General features: G+C 37.7%; 1 protein-coding gene across 1 annotated transcript in view; it reads right to left on the bottom strand.

The window, feature by feature from the left end:
* The window catches only part of PRMT3 (protein arginine methyltransferase 3), a 139,775-nt gene that overhangs the window by 32,574 nt on the left and 88,187 nt on the right, over window positions 1-19,014 (bottom strand). Inside the window, 2 exon segments of the mRNA XM_017858381.1 lie at window positions 13,728-13,814; window positions 16,448-16,635. Coding sequence (XP_017713870.1) covers window positions 13,728-13,814; window positions 16,448-16,635 — 275 coding nt within the window.

Raw genomic sequence — 19,014 nt, 5'->3', positions numbered from 1 at the left:
TCTTCCTAGCTGAGCAAAAACAGCAGCTTTCATACCTGAGGGCATTTGCCCAATGCTAGGGCCCATGCAGTGGGTAAAGTAGCAAAAATGCCATAGGCACAAGAACTGTGCTGGGACAAAGAAACACTAGCCAGGCCCAGTGCACTGGTGCACTAGTATAGTGCCCTGGAATATGGAGAAAACCAAAAGGCAGAGCTGGTCCTCTCTTCAAACCAATTCTCCCTCATGTTACTTATTGGAGTGGAAGAAGCTGGTGGTTGTGCTGCAAAGCAGGAAGAGAGGGGGGTTTCTCCTAACCCAAAACCTTCTGTGGCCACACAGTTCACTATCTCTATTAATATGACATTATTATTCATTTATCTGCTATTCCAGAAGCTACTGCTTAGAAAGAAGAAGGTATTTGTTTCAAGTACCTCAAGAAAATCTATTTATTTGAACATCAGATTTATCAATGAATCCTCAGGAGAGTAAATACCCTCTTCTCAAGAACAGATGACTCACTACACTGTTTACTCTGTAAGACTCCACTTTTTTTGTTTTGTTTTTGTTTTGAAACTGTCTTGCTCTGTCACCCAGGCTGGAGTGCAGTGGTGCTACGTCGGCTCATTGCAACCTTCACCTCCCAGGTTCAAGCAATTCTCCTGCTTCAGCATCCCGAGTAGCTAGGACTATAGACATGCACCACCATGCCTGGCTAATTTTTGTATTTTTAGTAGAGACCGGGCTGGTTTTGAACTCCTGACCTCAGGTGATCTGCCCGCCTCAGCCTCCAAAACTGCTGGGATTTAAAGCCCACCCCTAGATGTGTCTACCAATTCTCAACTCATGCCAAATCCTAATCAGGACCTTTTCCCTCCAATGCACACACTGAAAGACCTGCTGAGAATTTCATAAATATTTTCACATCCTTCCTCTGAGATGCTATTAAGACTGTCAATGTAGTGGTCATCCTTACTGTAGTAAACCATAAACTCGGCTTTAGTTTGATGGTCTTCCCAAGAACTTGGCCAGAGGGAAGGACTTGATCTTGTGCTTAAGACACTGGAAATCAAAAGGGATCAACCCTTCCTCCTAGCTAGCTAGGAGATATTCTTCTAAGGGAAAATATTACCTACTCTAGTCTGTATTATTCTTTTACACAATGTTTAGCATAAAATATGAGAACAAACTGGAAAATGTGACCCTTAAAAGGGAAGAGAAGCAAAATCACAGAGCACTTGGGGAATAAGCAAATTCATCTTAAAAGAACGATTATAAATGTCAAGGAATTCAGATAAAAAGATGGATCAAACTGGTTCAAGAGATAAAATGAAAATAGAAATTGTACAACTAAAAAAAATCTGAAATAAAATATTTATTGGCTAAAATGAACAGCAGAAAGAATACAAAAAAGAAATAGTGAATTAAAAGTAGGTGAAAACAAATTATTCAAAAGGAATTTAAGAAGTGACTACCATACTTCAAGCTTTTCCTTTATTTTGGGAGGGGCAAAGTTTTTCACTTCCTCATGGAATGTTGGCTGTAAAATTTATTAACTACATTTTTCCTCCAGAAACCCAGAGACTCTGTATATCTCTATATTTAAATCTTTACATTCATATTAAAATGTTCACAGTACTTGCCTCCTTTCATTTAAGTGCCTTTCCAGGGCAGAGAATATGTTTTGTTTTGTTTTTGAGATGGAGTTTTTGCTCTATTGCACAGACTGGAGTGCAATGGGGCGATCTCCACTCACCACAACCTCTGCCTCCTGGGTTCAAGCAATTCTTCTGCCTCAGCCTTCCGAGTAGCTGGGATTACAGGCGCCTGCCACCACGCCCGGCTAATTTTTTTGTATTTTTAGTAGACATGAGATTTCACCATGTTGGCCAGGCTGATCTCGAGCTCTTGGCCTCGGGTGATTCACTCGCCTCGGCCTCCCAAAGTGCTAGGATTACAGGTGTGAGTCACAGTGCCCGGCCATGTTTTGTTTGTTTTTATGTGCCTGCTTTATAGACAAGTACTTGGCACATAGTCAGCATTTAATATTTGTTTAAATCTGTGAATGTAAAGATTTAAAAGGTTATTAAAAAGACATTAAATAGGCGGGCGCGGTGGCTCACGCCTGTAATCCCAGCACTTTGGGAGGCTGAGGTGGGCGGATCACCTGAAGTCTGGAATTCGAGACCAGCCTGGCCAACATGGTGAAATCCCATCTCTACTAAAATACAAAAATTAGCCAGGCATGGTGGCATGTGCCTGTAATCTCAGCAACTGGGAGGCTGAGGCAGGAGAATTCCTTGAGCCTGGGAGGTGGAGGTGGCAGTGAGCAGAGATCGCACCTCTGCACTCCAGCCCAGGAGACAGAGCTAGACTCCGTCTCAAAAGAAATAAAAAGACATTAAATATCTCTCATGACACTACTCAAATTTATGAAGTTTGATAGAATCCAAAATAAAGGACTTTAAGAGGTTTTTAAGTAAAAACAGAGTCATGTGCCACATATCAATGTTTCAGTCAATGACTGCATATACAATGGTGGTCCCATAAGATTATAATACTAAGGGGGCCAAGATGGCCAATTAGAAGCAGCTGCAGTCTGCAGCACTCAGCAAATGAAAGCAGCAAATTAATTCAGGACCTTCAACTGAAGTATCCAGGTTGTCGTATTGGGACTGACTGGGCAAACAGCTCAACCCACAGAAACAGAAGAAAAGCAGGGTGGGGTGACGGCCCAACCGGGAGCAGCACTGTAGAAAGTAACATTTCCTCTTCAAGGTTTCCCTTCTTGTTAAAGGATAATAATAATCATAAATGTTAGAAATAATTTCTTTTAAAGACTAACTTTGTTCAAACCTCCTTGCTTTGTGCTAATAACTCTTTGTTAAGCCCTATCCTAAGTAGCTCACAGGCAAGTAGTACATTCTATGTCCTTGTACCTTAACCAAGATAGTTGTGCTAGACGTGCTCACAGGCATGTCCCAGCTCGCAGCCTTAAGAATGTTATTACTTTTCTAAGTCCTTTAGTAAACAACTTCCTCTTTTCCTTTGTCCTTCCATTGCTTTCACCTATTTAGAAAAGTTTTAAATTATTATCCAGTTAGGTTTTAGTTTAGATTGTGAGGTCTGGCTCCAGCCAATGTAAACAAGACATAGCAGCAAAGACAAGCTGCGTAAAATGCATGAATTGCTTCCCTCTTTTGTTCAAGTGTGCTCTTGCCATTGTTCTATCCGCAAGGAGCGCCCGTTTTGCAGAAAGTAAAATTGCCTTGCTGAGAGAACTTTGTCTAAATGCTGATTTTTTCCTTGCAGGACTGAAGAACAAGCATTCTAACAGCACAAAGCCAAAGGAACACTCAGTCCCAGTCAAGGGAAGTGGTGACTGACTGTGCGATCCTGCCCAGGAAACCACACCTCTCCCATGGATCTTTGCACCTAGGAGATCCCTTTGTAAGCCACACCACCAGGATCAATACACAGACCTGTATTGAGCATAGTCTCCACAGAAATACAAACAACCATCAAAGAATACTATAAAAACCTGTACATATACAGGTCCAATACACAGACCTGTACAGAGTCCTGGCAGAGCAGCTGCTGGGCCATACACAGAGACTCAGGAGTTTTGCATACTTTGGCTCCAGGATTCCTGGCAAGGCCAGAGATCTGTCCCTACATACTCTTAGGAGGGGAACTGAATCTGGGAAGCAAGTAGTGTCATTCTGTGGGCCCCACTGGCTTGGAATTCCAGTCAGGTTTGCCTGAGAAGGACCAAATTCCCAGGGGGAGGGGTGGCTGCCATCTCTGCAGTTCTGTCAACTTGATTATTCCAGCCTGCCGGCTTTGGAGAGTCCAGATAGTCTGGACAAGGAATGGTCTCGCACAACACTGTGCAGCTGCACTACCAAAAAGGAGCCAGACTTCTTCTTTAAGCGGATTCCTGATCCCATTCCGTCTACCTGGGTGAGACCTCCCAACAGGGGTCTCTAGCCACCTCCTAGGGGTGCAGTTCAGGCTGGGAACAGGTCAGTACCCTGCAGGGATGGGGCTTCCAGAGGAAGGAGCAGGCTGCCATCTTTGCTGTTTTGCAGCCTTCACTGGTCAAACCCTGTATGACACTTGGTATGAGAGAAACTGAGGTAACTAGGGCCTGGAATAGACCCACAGCAGCCCTACTGTTAAAAACAGAAAACAACATCAATGAAAAACCTGAACAAAACCCCATTCAAAGGTTAACAACCTCAAAGATGAGAAAGGATCAACACAAAAATGCTAAAAACTCAATAAACCAGTGCCTCATTTCCTCCAAATGACTGCAACACCTCTCCAGCAAGGACACAGAACTGGGCTGAGGCTGAGATGGCTGAATTGACAGAAGTAGTAGGCTTCAGAAGGTGGGTAATAACGAACTTTGCTGAGCTAAAGGAGCATGTTGTAACCCAATGTAAAGAAGCTAAGAATCATGATAAAACATTACAGGAGCTGTTAACCAGAAGTAAAACACTCCTCAGCAAATGCAAAAGAACTGATAGAACAGTCTCTCAGACTTCAGCACAATTAAATTCACTTAAAACCACACAACTACATGGAAATTAAACAACCTGCTGCTTAATAACTCCTGGGTAAATAAGTGGAATTAAGGCAGAAAGCAAGGAGTTCTTTGAAACTAGTGAGAACAAAGAGACAACATACCAGATATCACTGTGATGCAGCTAATGCAGTTTTAAGAGGGAAATATATAGCACTAAATGCCCACATCAAAAAGCTAGAAAGTTCTTAAATCGACATCCTAACATCACAACTAAAAGCACTAGAGAACCAAAAGCAAACAAACCCCAACCCAGCAGAAGGCAAGAAATAACCAAGATTAGAGCAGAACTGGAGACACAAAAAACTCTTCAAAACATCAATGAATCCAGGAGCTGGTTTTTTGAAAAAATTAATACAATAGACTGCTAGCTAGATAATAAAGAATAGAAGAATCTAATAAATACAATCAGGAATGGTAAAGGAATATTAATTACCATGGTCTCCACAGAAATACAACCAACCATCAAAGAATACTATAAAAACCTGTATGTAAACTAGAAAACCTAGAAGAAATGGATAAATTCCTGGCATATACACCCTCCCAAGACTGAGCCAGGAAGAAATTGAATCCCTGAACAGACCAATAATGAGCTCTGAAATTGAGGTGGTGATAAATAGCCTATCAACGCCCCATCCTCCCACCAACAAAAAAAAAAGCCCAGGACCAGATAGATTCACAGCTGAATTCTAATTCTACCAGAGGTACAAAGAGGAGCTGGTACCACTTCTACTTCTACTGAAACCATTCAAAATAATTGAAAATTGAAAAGGAGGGACTCCTCCCTAACTCGTTCTATGAGGCCAGCATCACCCTGATACCAAAACCTGGAAGAGCTACAACAACAAAAGAAAACTTCAGGCCAATATCCTTGATGAACATCAATGCAAAAATCCTCAACAAAATACTGGCAAACTGAACTCAGCAGCACATCAAAAAGCTTATCCACCACAAATAAGTTGGCTTCATCCTTGGGAGGCAAAGTTGGTTGAACATATGGAATCAATAAATGTGATTCATCACAAAAACACAACCAATGACAAAAACCACACAATTATCTCAATAGATGCAGAAAAAGCCTTCAGTAAAATTCAACATCCCTTCATGTTAAACACTCTAAATAAACTAGGTATTGGTGGAACATATCTCAAAATAATAAGCTATTTATGACAAACCCACAGCCAATATCATACTGAGTGGGCAACAGCTGGAAGCATTCCCCTTGAAAACAAGCACAAGACAAGGATGCCCTCTCTCACTACTCCTATTCAACATAGTATTGGGAGTCCTGGCCAGGGTAATCAGGCAAGAGAAAGAAATATAGCATATTTAAATAGGAAGAGAGGAAGTCAAATTATCTTTGTTTGCAGATGACATGATCCTGTATCTAGAAAACTCCATCATCTCAGCCCAAAAGCTTAAGCTGATAAGCAACTTCAGCAAAGTCTCAGGATACAAAATCAACGAGCAAAAAATCACTAGCATTCCTATACACCAACAACAGGCAAGCAGAGAGCCAAATCATGAATGAACTCCCATTCACAATTGCTACAAAAAATAGCTAGGAATATCACTAACAAGGAAACTCAAAGACCTCTTCAAGGAGAACTGCAAACCACTGCACAAGGAAATAAGAGAGGTCACAAACAAATGGAAAAACATTCCATGCTCAGGGATAGGAAGAATCAATATTGTGAAAATGGCCATACTTCCCAAAGTAATGTACAGGTTCAATGCTATTCCCATTAAACTACCATTGACATTCTTCACAGAATTAGAAAAACTATTTTAAAATTCATGTGGAACCAAAAAGCCTGAATAGTGAAGATGATCCTAAGCAAAAAGAACAAAGCTGGCGGCATCATGCTACCCAACTGCAAACTATAGTACATGGCTATAGTAACCAAAACAGCATGGTACTGGTACAAGGACAGACACATAGACCAATGGAACAGAATGGAGAGCTCAGAAATAAGACTTCACACTTACAATCATCTGATCGTCAAAAAATCTGATAAAAACATGCGAAGGGGAAAGGAGTCTCTATAAAGTGGTGCTGGAAGAACTGGCTAGCCATGTGCAGAAAATTAAAACTGGACCCCTTCCTTACACCATATACAAAAATTAACTCAAAATGGATTAAAGACTTAAACGTAAAACCCCAAACTATAAAAACCCCAGAAGAAAATCTAGGTAATACTATTAAGGACATAGGCATGGGCAAAGATTTCATGATAAAAATGCCGAAAGCAATTGCAACAAAAGCAAAAATTGGCAAATGGGGTCTAATTAAAGAGCTTCTGCACAGCAAAAGAAACTATCATCAGAATGAACAGACAACCTACACAATGGGAGATTTTTGCAATCCATCTGACAAAGGTCTAATATTCAAAATCTACTGGGAACTAACGCAAATTTACAAGAAAAACCATTAAAAAGTGGGCAAAGGACAGGAATACTTCTTCACTTGTGGCCAACAAACATATGGAAAAAAAGTTCAATATTACTGATCATTAGAGAAACGCAAAACCACAAGGAAATACCATCTTATACCAGTCAGAATGGTGATTATTAAAAAGTAAAACAGATGCTGGTGAGGTTGTAGAGGAGGAACACTTTTACACGGTTGGTGGAAATGTAAATTAGTTTAACCATTGTGGAAGACAGTGGTGATTCCTCAAAGACCCAGAGGCAGAACTACCATTTGACCTAGCAATCCCATTACTGGGTACATATCCAACGGAATATAAATAATTATATTATAAAGATACATGCACATGTACACTGCAGCACTATTCATGATGGCAAAGATATGGAATCAACCTAAATGCCCATTAATGGGAGACTGGATAAAGAAAATGTAGTACATATACATATACACCACGGAATACTATGCAGCCCTAAAAAGGAACAAGATCATGTCCTTTGCAGGGCCGTGGATGGAGCTGGGAGTTGTTATCCTCAGCAAACAAATATAGGAACAGAAAATCAAACACCACATGTTCTCACTTATAAGTGGGAGCTGAATAATGCCAACACATGGATACCTGGGGAGGCAACAACACATACTAGGGCCTGTTTAGAGGGAGGAGATTGAGGAAGGGAGAACATCAGGAAGAACAGCTAATGGACACTGGGCATACTACCTGGGTGAGGGGATGATCTGTACAGCAAACCACCATGGCACACGTTTACCTATGGAAAAAACCTGGACATCCTGCACATGAACCCCAGAATTGAAAAGTTGAAGAAAAAATTATACCATATTTTTACTGTACCTTTTCTATGTTTAGATATATAAATACCACTGTGTTATAACTGCCTATAGTTGTAAATATAGTAACATGCTGTACAGGTTTGTAACTTAGGAGCAATAGGCTATACCATATAGCCTAGGTGTATAGTAGGCTATATAATCTAGGTTTTTATAAGTATATTCTATAATATTTGCACAATGACAAGACTGCCTAATGATACATTTCTTCACATATATCCCCATCATTAAGTGATGTATGACTGTATAAAAAAAAGTCTGCTTCTTTTTAAATTCACATGTTTAACAAGGAAAAATTCCTAGGAAAACATTCTTAAATGACATTTATAAACATGTTAAGGAATGTGCAAACTGAAAATTGCTATACCAGTCATGCTGGTCCATGCTAATAGAAAAGGAGAATAAAAGAAAAAAAATGCTGAAATTAAGGTATTAAAACTATTAAGAGGTGATATATCAAATAAAAACCTTTACAGGTCAAATACCCATAATCTGAAAACCTGAATTGCTCCAAAATCTAAAACTTTGGGTGATGACATGATGCTCAAAGGAAATGCTTTTGGATTTCAGATTTTTGCATTAGGAATGCATAACTGGAAAAGGAAATATTCCAAAATCCAAAAAATTTCTAAATCTGAAACACTTCTGGGCCCAAGCATTTTGTATAAGGGATACTCAACCTGTATTTGTGTGTAAGCATGTAATCTGATAAATCCATCTTAACTATTTTCATTTTTAAGGTAAACAACTCATTTGTTCTGTAATAAGCATTACTAAAAATCATTTAATGTATACTTACAATTATGAACGAATATACTTTTCTATACCTTTAAGTAGCTTATAGACACACAGATGCAAATATAAATGTCACTTGGCATGCAGAGTAAAAATATTACACAAATGACATTATAAATAAACTAGGACTCACAAGATAAAACATGAGTTCTAAATTTTATAGTCTCACCGCTTTTGCTTTTGAACACCTATAAACTTTCCACAAAAATAATTGACTTTATTGTTCATTTTTGGCTAAGGAGGCTGATATGACAGATGAAATGTCAGGAGCCAACTAAACGTTCATCTCTATTGTAAAAGCAATGACAATTTTATCTAAACTGTCAAAAATATCCTAGAATAAAGTAAGAAATGCTCAGAAAATTGCTATGTATGTAATACCAGTATTCATTGAAAAAGTATCCTTCAATCTTTATAGGCAATCAAGATTCAAGACATTTACATATAAATATCACATGCATGTTAAATTCCTAAAATATAAAGTCTGTTAATGTAAAACATTAAAATGCCATGAAACTTCATCTGTGGCATATGGGGATGTGTGTATTTGGTGGTGGAGAAGACTGCAGAAGAAAATGTTTTTCATGAAAGGTTCTAATCAAGAAGCTATATAAAAGTATTATCAGTCTATAGCATACATGCTATTAAAATACAAAAGGGGTGTTCTTAGCATCTTGTAACTTTGTAAAATCCAATTTCCTCTAACTTTTAAATTGGGCCACAAATTTAGAATCTCATTAATAAATAAATGGTATGACCAGGCACAGAGTGGCTCACGCCTGTAATCCCAGCACCTTGAGAGGCTGAGGCAGGCAGATCATCTGAGGACAGGAGCTCGAGACCAGCACAGCCAACACAGTGAAACCCTGTCTCTACTAAAAATACAAAAATTAGCTGTGGTGGTACACGTCTGCAGTCCCAGCTACTAGGGAGGCTGAGCCAAGAGGATCGCTTGAACCCAGAAGGTGGAGGTTGCAGTAGGCTGAGATTATGCCACTGCACTCCAGCCTGGGCAACAGAGTGAGACCCTGTCTCAAAAAAGGAAAAAAAAAAAATGTTATACATATACATATATTTAAACTGGGCTAACTACAGTAGAGAAATTCTCCACCTTAATTAGCAGCTGAGCATTCAAGTTTCAACACCAGAGCAGCATTTAATATATCTGAAGGTTTGTACTTAGCAGTACAAATTCAGATACTTTCTTCTTTTATCTAAAAAAGTCCAATCTCTTCCTCTTATTCCCCAAAGTTATTTATTCCTTTACTAGGCTTTTAAAAAACTTTCAATATCTTCACTAATTCTTCTAACTATAAAGGGGAAACAAGGTTCCAATTAGGCACTCATCCTTTTTAATACTTTTGTTATAGATTATTCCCACAGAAGCTGGGCAACTAATCCATTCAAAGAGGCCATGCTTGCATAATAAGCTCCAGGTGGATAGGTCCGTAGGAGGGAGGGTAAGGAGTTGACACCACCTCAAAGAGCAAGAGAATCGAAGTAAATATGGGTGGATGGTTAAGATTCACAAATAATGAACACCTAATAAAAGCAATAGGCCGCCGGGCGCGGTGGCTCAAGCCTGTAATACCAGCACTTCGGGAGGCCGAGACGGGCGGATCACGAGGTCAGGAGATCGAGACCATCCTGGCTAACCCGGTGAAACCCCGTCTCTACTAAAAAATACAAAAAACTAGCCGGGAGAGGTGGCGGGCGCCTGTAGTCCCAGCTACTCGGGAGGCTGAGGCAGGAGAATGGCGTAAACCCGGGAGGCGGAGCTTGCAGTGAGCTGAGATCCCGCCACTGCACTCCAACCCGGGCGACAGAGCGAGACTCCGTCTCAAAAAAAAAAAAAAAAAGGCCACAAAATCTTACTTATGTCAAGCTCAAGCTCGCGTTAGAGTAAGCATGCTGGGAAGGAGGTTTCCAAGAAACATAGATGCTTAACCAAACAAGTATAAGCTTACTCTGACTTATAAGGAAAACTTCAAAGATCTACCTCCTATCTGCTACAAAGAGGATGAACTACGGTACTGATTTCATCACATGAATCTGTGAGGCCTGTCTCTAAGAAGAGTGAATTCTGATTATACATATTCTCTTTCCCTCTTCATTCCAACTGCTGGATTATTTGCCAAAAATAAACACTGTTAAATCTGTTTCAAATGCAACACGAAGCCCGCTTTCTTCTACCCCTTGAGATCTTATTCAAAAGTTTCTCTATGTTCTTTTAATAGTTTCTACAATCCCACCAAGAAGGTTTTTCAGGTCAGAAAAGAGTAAGGAGATTGTATTTCACAAGTAAAACATAGCAATTTTTTCCTTCACCAGTAAGATGGGAATAATATGAGTACTCATCTCAAATGGTTATTACGAGAACTAAATAATGCTTTTAAAGTGATCAGCACATTATCTGACATTCAAGTGTTCAATGACTGTTGATATAAGTTATCTTCCTCTGATAATATTAACTAAATTTGAAAGGATAACATCAGAAGAGTTAACATTCAATGCTAACTACTAAAATATTTTCTCTTCAGTACCTGGCACGCATCCAATAAACGGTTTGTAACAATACATTCTTCCTGAGGTGAATTATGGAACTAGGTTATTCAGCAGTGACTAGACACCTAAAACTCCACTCCAACCTGCCACCTTCTTTGCAAACTTCAGGCTCATCTAATTTCCAAACAAACTTTTTCATAAACACAATTCAGGCAAGGTGAGACTAAAAATGCAAATCTAAATAAAAGGTACTTTACAGAGATATAACAGTTTACTTAAAATTCACTTTTCTTATGGAACTTTGTACAGGGACAAATGCAGAAAGTAACTACTTGACACTTTGATTCTTCAATATTAAAAGTTCAGTTACAATCTCTGAATTAAATAGACTTTACCAGTTTTTTTCTTGTTTTGTTTCTTTTTACTCTTTTAAGTATACAGAATAAAACTAAGATGACTGAAAGATACAGTTTCATTTAATACAAACCTTCTTGTACTCTATCCTAAATACTAGGAAATAGAAAACAATTCCATATATGTGTTATGAAACTCCAGATCTGTAGTATAAAACTGTAGCTAAAACTACTTTCCAAAACTTACTGACAGCTAGGGCCCCAAATGACCTAGATTCACTAAGCAGATATGCTGAATGAAGATTTGAAAGGAGGAAATGGACCTACATGGGTTGGGAGGACAGAAGACCAGGAACCAGGATGGTAGTAAAGGGTTTCATTCATGTGGGGTTGTCAGTGGTGGCTAACACGGACTGGGCCAGGGGAATTAGGGTAAATAGAACCTACATTGGTAGGCGATTTAAAACAGGCAGCTCTGTAGCAGGCCAGTTTAAAGGTGTGGTTCTAGAAGTTTCTAGAAGTTCAAAATACAGTCTGTTCCTTTTGCTCTCCCAATGTATCTGGAAACTACTGTATTCCCTCTAATAAATCTCTCAGTTTAAACAACTGATCTAAATTCAGTTGTCTAAAACTAAGAACCCTGACCAATAAACTAGAAAAAAAAGAACATTTCAATGAAAGTCAATAAACTTTTCTATCTATATAGAGTTCACAAATATGCACAACAGTTTTTGACATCTTCACTAGAATTTCACATCTGCTCTATTTTGATTCATGTGATAGTCACTGAATATATATGTGAAATATATACTTAATACTGGTGATATGACCATTTATATCTAGGAATTCCTTTATAGATGATTGATCAATTTTCATCAGTCAAGATGGTCTTTTTTCAACTCTCATGTATTACTAATATCAAAACAGAGGGAAGTCTAGGAGTTAGTCTTTAGCCTAATTTCAATTGACAAAATAATTACTAAAAGCAGAATTAGAAAATGCATGGGAAATACAAAGAATCAAATTTTGCTTTTTGTTAATTAAATAAATGACTGATGAGTGCTCCAAAGTCACAAATCTGGAATCTGGATATTTAAACTTTAAAAAATTATAAAGCCAACTTCAACTAAAAGAAGAAGCCCTCAAAACATCAAAGTACATTGTTAAACTTATTGAATATAAAACAATCGCTGAATCAAAATGAACTGAAATGACTGTAAAGAAGACATGAAGTCTTGTGTATATCAATCTCAACCAAATATTTAAAAGAATCAGGCAGAGGACTCAATGTTAACATGACTTATAATCTATTTTACAGATTCTGACAATACAGTTTTCCATAAAAATGGTAACTTCTGACGACATAGTTTTAAAACCATGTATTTTAAAATAATATAAATATTCATGTTAATACCACCTATATATTCATACTATAAAGGAGCACATCTTATGAACAATTTGAGTCTCCTGACAGCAGTAAATGTTATCTTAACAAACATTTATAAATTGAGGGGAAAATTTTTTATATTTTAATAATTAATGTTTCTGGCTATATTGTAGGTGCTTTCACATATATCTCATTAATGCATGTAATAAGTCATCGAAATATAATTATCCCCATTTTTCTTAAAGCAATTAAATAGTCTGAAGTACAGATTACTTAGGTAACTTGAACAATGAAATAAGTGGTAGAACCACATATGAACCCAGATCTCCCTAACGTTTCCAAAGGATTTTTTTCTATTAGACCATTAAATTATTATTAGATTTATTATTAGATTTTTGAAAGAAAGGTAACTATGAGATTTTTGAAAGTTAACTCTAGCAATTCTATAATTTTTTCATACATAAATATAAAATATTCTACCAAATAAACATATCTTCCATCTAAATTAAATGTTAAGAGTTAAATGGAGGAATACGGTATGAACTTTGGTCTTTAAAGATAAAGTTGAGTACTCTTGACTAATCACGTGATAGGAAATGATGAAGACTCTATAAAGAAAAATCATTATGTAAACAGGGTTTCCTAATACCTTTTCTACTGAATTAAACTTTTTTGAAGTTTACTGACCTATTAATTGGATCTGTTCAATGGCCTAGCAAAGGCAATGGTAGACTGTCAGAGGCAATAGTCGTTTTCATTTATCACAAGCCTGGTAATTAAACTGATTAGCCTGCCAATCAACTGCACTGCTAGTGAAATTTGTAAAAGCAGAAAAAAATAGCTTACCGTGCACATGGATGTCTTTGTGATTTTCAGGGTAAAATCTGATGAAAACTCCAAATCTGAGATAGATGTTGTATGGCAATCTATATGCTACCCATTAAAAAGGAGTGAAGAAAGAGCTTAGTAAAAATAGTCCAAAAAAAAAGCCCCAAAAAACAAAACAACAAAAACAACCCAGACAAACACTACTTCTTTTATGCACAAATGATTATTAGAAACCAATGTTTTGCAAACTTTAACTACATGCTAGTTTTTGGAATTATTTATAAGTTTAAGGAGTACTAGTACTATCATTTTGTTAATTTTTCCTTAAATTCATTTAACTTAGACTCTTTGTAAACAACAGTATTTATCAAATCATAGCTCTAATGTGCTAAAGTTTTCCTGACACACTAAAATAAATACTTCCAAATAAAAAATGTTTTCCTGTGTTTCACCTAACATTTTGCCTATCGTGTATGGTACACCCACCACAATTGCTATAAATAATGTGTGATAACAGTCAATACATTTATAGGAACTGCCAACTTGAAAACACAGGCTTGGCCGGGCGCGGTGGCTCAAGCCTGTAATACCAGCACTTTGGGAGGCCGAGACGGGCGGATCACGAGGTCAGGAGATCGAGACCATCCTGGCTAACCCAGTGAAACCCCGTCTCTACTAAAAAAATACAAAACACTAGCAGGGCAAGGTGGCCGGCGCCTGTAGTTCCAGCTACTCGGGAGGCTGAGGTAGGAGAATGACGTGAACCCGGGAGGCGGAGCTTGCAGTGAGCCGAGATCCGATCACTGCACTCCAGCCCGGGCAGGCGACAGACCGAGACTGTCTCAAAAAAAAAAAAAAAAAAAAAAAAAAAAAAAAAAAAAGAAACACAGGGGCTAATGAAAAGACAGCTTGTTTAAAATTCAGTCTAGTAAATGTATTTTAAGATAGGTTTTGTTAGAATGAGGAGAACCACACAATTCAAACAAAACGCAAAAACTATGGAGATTCAACCTGGAGAAAAAAATAGCAAATTATCTTTATTTTCCACATTCTGCCTTTTCAAATTCTCCTCTGTTACACTTTGGAGAAGGGATGGAATCACCTTTCAACTACAGGAGTCTAATCAGAAATGTGCTGTAAAGACCGTCATCAGGTGACCAGTCAGGAGAAGATCATAACCCAGTGAATACAATTAATGTAACCACACACCTGAGACACTATTGAAAACAATTTGAGAAAAAATTTTAACAGCACAATGTGTTTGTGGGAGGACTGGAGAACACAGAACAAACTATTTACTTAAATAAATGTAAATAAATGTTAAAAAAAAAAAGGAGTACATACACTTTTAACACCTCGTTTTCAGTTCTAAATTTTCTATCTCAACCATTTATTGATAGTAGTTTTTGCATTAAGCAGAGATCACTAGAGAGAGAAATCAGCAACCTCCACCAACTCTTTCTGCTCAACTTTAAGGCTTACTTGGTCATAACTGTACACTCCTATCCTGAGCCAAAGAGCCCAAATAAACCCTTTACTATCAGTGTACCAGAGCACTGAACAGTCTTATAACCATCAAGCAAACTGTTTTTCTTAAAAGCTGAACGCACTTTTAATCAGCCTGCTCTTGTTAAGAAACTTCACGTTTATTACTCTATACTAACTTTTAATTCTGTATCCATTTAAGAAAATTAAATATGTACTAAATACTTTGTACAGAGAAGAAATATTGATGCTATAGAAAGTAACAGCATGATTAAAAAGAGAAGACAGCACTTTGGGAGGCCGAGACAGGCGGATCACAAGGTCAGGAGATCGAGACCATCCTGGCCAACATGGTGAAACCCCATCTCTACTAAAATACAAAAAATTAGCCAGGCATGGTGGTGCATGCCTATAGTCCTAACTACTCGGGAGGCTGAGGCAGGGGAACCGCTTGAACCTGGGAGGCAGAGAGATTGCAGTGAGCTGAGATCGCACCACTGCACTCCAGCCTGGGTGACAGCGAGACTCTGTTTCAAGAGACAAAAAAAAAAAAAAAAAAAGACAATATCCTGAACCTAACACTGAACATACTGCTCTAGATTTGATTATCTAGTTGAAACAGACAAATTAAGGAGTTAAGCAGTATTATTTTTTGCTGTAAAGTTATTAGTGAACCCATGTAAATTCAACATAGAAAAATTCACAATAAAACAAGAGATTAACATGGCAAAAAATAAGTTGACAAAATACAAAAGTAATTAACTGAGAAATCTGAACATAGTAGGGCTTTCGTTTCATGGGCAAATTCACTATATGTAATTCACCTGAAAACACTGGAAGAAATCTGAATGAGAGAAGTTAAACTGTGTGGAACATATGACACGAATGAAAAATCTGGCTATAAATGAAAAGCTAAAATAAGGCTAGGAGGGGGTGATGAAGCAGAACTAATAATACAGCAGGACTTTTTACCTTGATTAAGCCAAAGTAAATATAAATTATTAACTGGTTCAGAGTTAGATTTGAAGGACTGTAAAACTGAGTGTAAGGAGTTTTAATATATACAGAAGTGATTCCAGAGAGATGATATAGTCAACTGGTAAACATTATGACCTCAATTTGTTTTAGACTGACTACAATGGGAAAAGTACTGTTTTGAAAGCCCACATATAAAATCAATGTATTAATTTCAAATGCTGAACTAAGAAAAACAGCAATGCCATTATAAAAAATAAAGTTGGCAAAACACCTACCTTAATACCACAAGGTTCTGAAATAAGAGTCTTCGGATCTAAAACTTCCACAACAGCTTCTGGAATAACTGCTTTCTTCATGCAGGACATCTTGAAGCCATAGACATCATCCCAAAAAGCAATTCTATCAGCATGTTTATTCACATCACTCACTGCTACAAGGCTGATAGTGCAAATGTCAGGGTAGACTGTAACAAATAAAATGCCCCAAAATTAAGCATTATCTCCTTTTCTTATGGAATATATATTTTTAAAGGCTAAATATAAATATCAAATCTATCAGTAAGGATTACTAGCAATGGGAGATTAATGAAGGTATAGATCAGGAAAAACAACCATGCTTCATCTTGTAGCCTCTTTTAAAAACAGATGCCCATTATTGGCTGGGCGTGGTGGCTCACGCCTGTAATCCCAGCACTTTGGGAGGCCGAGGTGGGTGGATCACGAGGTCATGATATCGAGACCATCCTGGCTAACATGGTGAAACCCTGTCTCTACTAAAATACAAAAAATTAGCTGGGCGTGGTGGCGGGCACCTGTAGTCCCAGTTACTCGGGAGGCTGAGGCAGGAGAATGGCGTGAACCAGGGAGGCAGAGCTTGCAGTGAGCCGAGATCGCACCATTGCACTCCAGTCTGGGAGACACAGCGAGACTCCATCTCAAAAAAACAAAACAAAACAAAACAAAAAACCAGATACCCATTATCATGATGATAAGATTAAAACAGGGATTCCAATGATAGGGTCTGAATTAAAATAGGATCATATAATTAAACAATCCTGAAATAAACATATTTATTGATATTAAAACTTAAAGTGTGCTAACGTAAAAGGTACTAGATCTTTACATGTAGAAAAGGACAAATCATTTAAAAGATATGTAGCATGTAAGAAAATCATGTAATAGGATTTTATCGTTATACAGAAGACCACTTCATATTACTCTCATTTAATAGAAAAGTATTTATAAGCATAAAGTATGTGCCAGACGTATGTGCCAGTCTAATTTACAGACTAAAGACACATATCACTGCCCTCAATAAACTTATATTTAGATAATTTTTGAGGAAGAAATGCACAGTTATTTGTGAGGTAATAAATACTAAGAGTGAGAGCATACAAGGTACTAAGGGAGCTCATGGCAAAACTAGCTAATTCAGACTTGGCTGGGGCAGGGGAGAAGGGATAATATATAAGATAAGAACTGAAGCCCAGTGAGTTGGGAGTGGGGAGGGAAAGCGTATTCTAGGCAAAGTGAGCAGCAGTGTGGATAAAGGGTCACAAGAGATGGGATGGCCCATATACAATCTAATTTAGAGAGAAATAGACAAAAGTCTAGAAAGTTAAGTAGAGACCAAAGACTACATGCTGAGTAAACCAAATGAGTAAATTGGACTTTATTCTAAGAATAATGATAATCCAGTAAAAAATTTTACATAGGGTAGCAACATGACTAGATTTTGATTTTAGATGAATCACCTAGAAAGCAATGTGGAGAATAATGGGAGAGTCTAAGATGAAAACTGAGACAAATTAAGAGATCGTTAAAATAAACCAGGTGATCTGAACTAGGATATTGCTGTGGGAAGGGAAAGGATGAGACGTATTCAAGGGATATTTATGAAGTAGAACTCAGAGGACTTTGAGACTGACTGGCTGTGGGGGAAAAGGTCAAGGATGACAGCATTTAGCTTCAGTAACAGCACAGATTGTGACGGTATATATTATAATAGGACATAACTATGGGGAGATTCAAAAGGAACAGGAGCATTTAGTGCTTAAGAGACAGATAAAAATGTCTGAATACAAAGGTCTGAAATTCAAAAGAGGTTATCTAAGTTGAAGACATACATTTGGAGACCATAGGCATATAAATGAAAGATAAGTAACAGGAGTTCACGAGACCTAGGGAGAGTGGATAATGAATACTAGAATTCAAGGAACTTGACCAAGAAGCTGGGGCTACAAAAGGAAGAGAACCAAGAAGGTAAGTGTTACATGAGTTAAGGAGAAACTCTCCACTAATAACAAGTAAAGAAATAACAAAATTAACTTTCCAATATCTCAAATATCAACTTTTAGGGTACTCAAGAATTAAAAATATAAATCACATGTTCCCATATCAGCAAACTGAAACAAGTATAAATGTACCAAAGAAACGCAGCACAAACAAACAAACAAACAAACAAACAAAACCATGAGTATTAACTAGCTTTCAGGTGTAAATAGTAGAAAAATTACCCTCTCCTTCCAAACATTTATTTCCACAGCCTTAGCAATTTTATTATTCACTAATAGCAGCACTAAATTATTCTCCAAATAAAGCCCATGATAAGATCTACTGGCATCAAAGCACCTGCTTCCAAATCTAACTTGTGAGATACTCAGAAAAAACTACCTAGTACTAAGTCACTGACAAGAAGTTTCTCAAGTCTTCCCTGATAGGCATGTGAGGGAGGTATGCCAGCTGCACCAGAACAGAGTCCATGGCCATGCAAACTCTCCCCTTCCTCCACAAACAAGTAAAGCCTCTGGATTGTGTTTAAATTCTTGACTTATACAAATTCT

This window comes from Rhinopithecus bieti, unplaced genomic scaffold (assembly GCF_001698545.2).
Source record: "Rhinopithecus bieti isolate Rb0 unplaced genomic scaffold, ASM169854v2 scaffold_2350, whole genome shotgun sequence".
Classification (NCBI taxonomy): Eukaryota; Metazoa; Chordata; class Mammalia; order Primates; family Cercopithecidae; genus Rhinopithecus; species Rhinopithecus bieti.
Note: the sequence above shows the minus strand (reverse complement) of the source record. Positions and strands in the feature narration are given on the sequence as shown.